Below are 3,472 nucleotides of genomic sequence, written 5' to 3' on the forward strand. Positions count from 1 at the left end.
TGGTTTCTGAACCGACAGAGTGTGAGAACTGCTAGATGTGAGTGCTCCCCGCACTCCCGTTTCGTGGAGGAAGCTTGAATGAATTTGAGTTTCAGACTCAGATCCCTCCGATGGAGATCCCCTCGACTTCTCAGCTCACTCCCCTTTGCCCCTCAACCTCTATGGGCAGTCATTCCTGCTTCCTCCCCTCCCTGCCAGCAGAACTCGGGGTCACCCCACAGACGACGAGTCACACAGACAGGGATATGTGGGTAACGCGTAGGCCTTGAGACTCCTGGAAGTTCTGCTGGCAGGAGGGGAGGAAGCAGGAATGACTGCCATAGAGGTGAGGGGCAAAGGGAGTGAGCTGAGAAGTCGAGGGGATCCCCATAGGGAGGGGTCTGAGCTGAAACCCAAATCATGCCAGCCTCCCCCACTGAACGGATCCCGGGAGCCCCTAGACCAGCAGTTCTCAACCTGTGGGTCGAGACCCCTTTGGCGGTCGAACGACCCTTTCACAGGGGTCGCCTAAGACCACCCTGCATATCAGATATTTACATTACGATTCATAACAGTAGCAACATTACAGTTATGAAGTAGCAACGAAAGTAATTTTATGGTTGGGTCACAACATGAGGAGCTGTATTTAAAGGGCCAGAAGGTTGAGAACCACTGCCCTAGACCCTCTTCCCCGGAAGACCTCACCTTTCATGGCGAACACTCCCCGGCAAAAGTCCTTGAAATTGATTCTCCCCAGGTCGTTGGGATCCAAATATTTCACAAGTTTTTCCACCTGCGGGAAGAAAGAGGCGGCAGGTGTGAGCCCCCAGACACTCCCCAGAGGGCTCATGTTGCAGGGGTGAGGTGGCCAGGAGCCTGGGACAAAGCCAACGCCTCCTGGCCCTCTCTCCCCTCAACCCGGGGTCAGCGCCCGCCCCAGACAGCAGTGGGGCCACTTCAGCCTCTGAGGCTGACAGGCCGCAGAGCAACCCCAACGCTGCAGTGCTCAGAACCCCGTCTGTCCACCGAGCTCCGTTCTCCAAGCCACGAAGCCGGGCACGTGGAAAGCAAACACTCGGATTTTTTAACTCCGTGGTTTCTTTCACACAAAAACAACTTAAACTCACTGCAGAAACTCTAGAAAAGAGAATAAATCAAAACCCTGCCATTTCAACCCATAGTTTTTTGTTCGTTTGTTTGTTTTTTAATATATTTTTATTGATTTCAGAGAGAGGAAAGGAGAGGGAGAGATAGAAACATCCATGATGAGAGAGAATCACTAATCAGCTGCTTCCTGCATGTCCCCCACTGGGGATCGAGCCCACAACTTGGGCACGTGCCCTTGACCGGAATCGAACCTGGGACCCTTCAGTCCACAGGCCAATGCTCTATCATCCACTGAGCAAAACCGGCCAGGGCTCAACCCATAGTTTTAACAACTTTTTAAAAAAATTGTAATTCTGGGAAACCCTTGGTCAAATTCCCCCTTATCTATACAAAGCAGTCATTATGTCAGCATCATTGGGACTGCTCCCTCTCATCCACATCCAGTCCACACCCAAACACTGAATCCTAAAGCTACCTTTCCTTCCACCTCACTCCTGGGATCAGACTGGTCACAGCCATCATCATCGCCCTCCCCGACTGTGCAAATCTCCTCATTCCTCTACCCTCCTCCACTTTCAGCCCCTCCAACTCATTCTCCACCCCAACGGGATCATGTCATCTATCCCTCTGCTTAAAATCCAGTAACTGTCCACTGCACTTAGGGTAAAGTCCAACTCGGTTACATGGCCTCTAATCTGGCCTCTCTGGCCTGTCTCCTCCCACTTTTTCTGTCACTCACGGCTTTCCAGCCACACAGGCAACTCCACCAGCAAAACAAGCTCGGTTCTGCCTCAGGGCCTTTGCACATGCTCTTCTCTATATTTCAACTGCTTATCCTCCCCATTCATCATCTGACAGCATCTATTCATCCTTCAGGTCTCCATTTGTACCTCTATTAAATGTTTCTCCCTCGGATAAGCCTGTCCTGACCACTTGCACCTAATTAAGCCCATTCTGCTTTTACCCAATCATGCAGTAACCTGTACTTATCCTCCAAACCACTTGTCGCAATGTGCAACTCTATGTTTATGATAATTTTATTAATTCCTATCTTCCCCTCTAGAAAATAAGTTCCTTCAGGGCAAGGGCCATGTCTGTTTTCATCACCATTGTGTACCTAGTGGCTCACAGCATGGCTGGCACATGGTAGAAGCTTCATAAATATTGGCCGAATAAATGACTAGAAATGGCCGAAACAGGTTTGGCTCAGTGGATAGAGCGTCGGCCTGCGGACTGAGGGGTCCCGGGTTCGATTCCGGTCAAGGGCATGTACCTGGGTTGCGGGCACATCCCCAGTAGGAGGTGTGCAGGAGGCAGCTGATCGATGTTTCTCTCTCATCGATGTTTCTAACTCTCTATCTCTCTCCCTTCCTCTCTGTAAAAAATCAATAAAATATATTTTAAAAAAATGACTAGAAATGATTCTCCAAAACATCTAAGTTTGTAAGGCTTTTGATAATAATTGCCAAATTGCTCTCTCTAAAAATGTCTTAAGTCTTCCATCAGAGCAACTTGCAAGGTTGGGTATTTTTCCTAGTTTTTGGCAATGGTCAATTTTTCCAGAACTATCTTTTCTAATTAATTGGAGCCATTTCTCCCCGCACCCCGCCTCCCCCCATGATTTCCAGCACCTGAAATTCAGCTCTGGTATTTCTTCTAGAAGCCCACTTCTAAATCAGCCTGCAACTTAGTGGCAGCCCCTCCACAGCACACAAAGCATTCATTCCTGCATTATTCACTCAGCCATTCATTCAGCAAGCAACAACGGGGCACCTCCTACATGCCAGGCACTATGCTGGGGGCTGAGGGCTCATCACACACATGGTCACATGGGCACACACACAGAGTCATGCACACATACACGCACACACGCGCGCGTGCGCGCGCACACACACACACACACACACACACTTGCTGTCAGGTACCACCCCCCAACCACATCAGTAGCTAAGGCACAGCCAGGCAGCTGGACAGCAGGTGATGGGGGGCTAGAAAAGCACTTTGGAAACTGTAGTGCAGGAAAGGGATTCCTGTCGCTGCTGCTCCTGTTGAGACTGTCATGGCAGAATCCTCCGGTCACCCCCGCAAGGACCATGTTTCCTGCACGCCCACGGGAGACGTTCAGTGCAGCAGGGGTCTGAGCCCTGGTCACTCGGTGGCTGGCATCACGGCCATGTGCCCACTGGGCTTTAGAAGGTGGCCAGTGAGCAAGGAGAGACCTTACACGCACATCCCTCCTCCCCCCCGAGCTCAGGAGCTCAACGCTTGTACCTCTGTTCCCACTGACCCTGTTTGTCCCGTGGGTGTGAGTCTGGGGGTGAGGCATGACCCCTGAACCTGTGACTCAGCAGGCTTCTCAGGAAGGCTAGAGGAACTCTAGTGAAGG

General features: G+C 51.0%; 1 protein-coding gene across 1 annotated transcript in view; it reads right to left on the reverse strand.

The window, feature by feature from the left end:
* Positions 1-766, reverse strand: part of RAB11FIP4 (RAB11 family interacting protein 4) — a 70,774-nt gene extending 70,008 nt beyond the window's left edge. The window contains exon 1 of the mRNA XM_006095563.3: positions 685-766. Within this exon, the coding sequence (XP_006095625.2) occupies positions 685-691 (7 nt within the window). The 5' untranslated portion in view covers positions 692-766. The remainder of the gene's footprint in view (positions 1-684) is intronic.
* Positions 767-3,472: the final 2,706 nt, after the last annotated feature.

The sequence above is a fragment of the Myotis lucifugus genome, unplaced genomic scaffold, assembly GCF_000147115.1.
Source record: "Myotis lucifugus unplaced genomic scaffold, Myoluc2.0 scaffold_157, whole genome shotgun sequence".
NCBI classification, from domain to species: Eukaryota; Metazoa; Chordata; class Mammalia; order Chiroptera; family Vespertilionidae; genus Myotis; species Myotis lucifugus.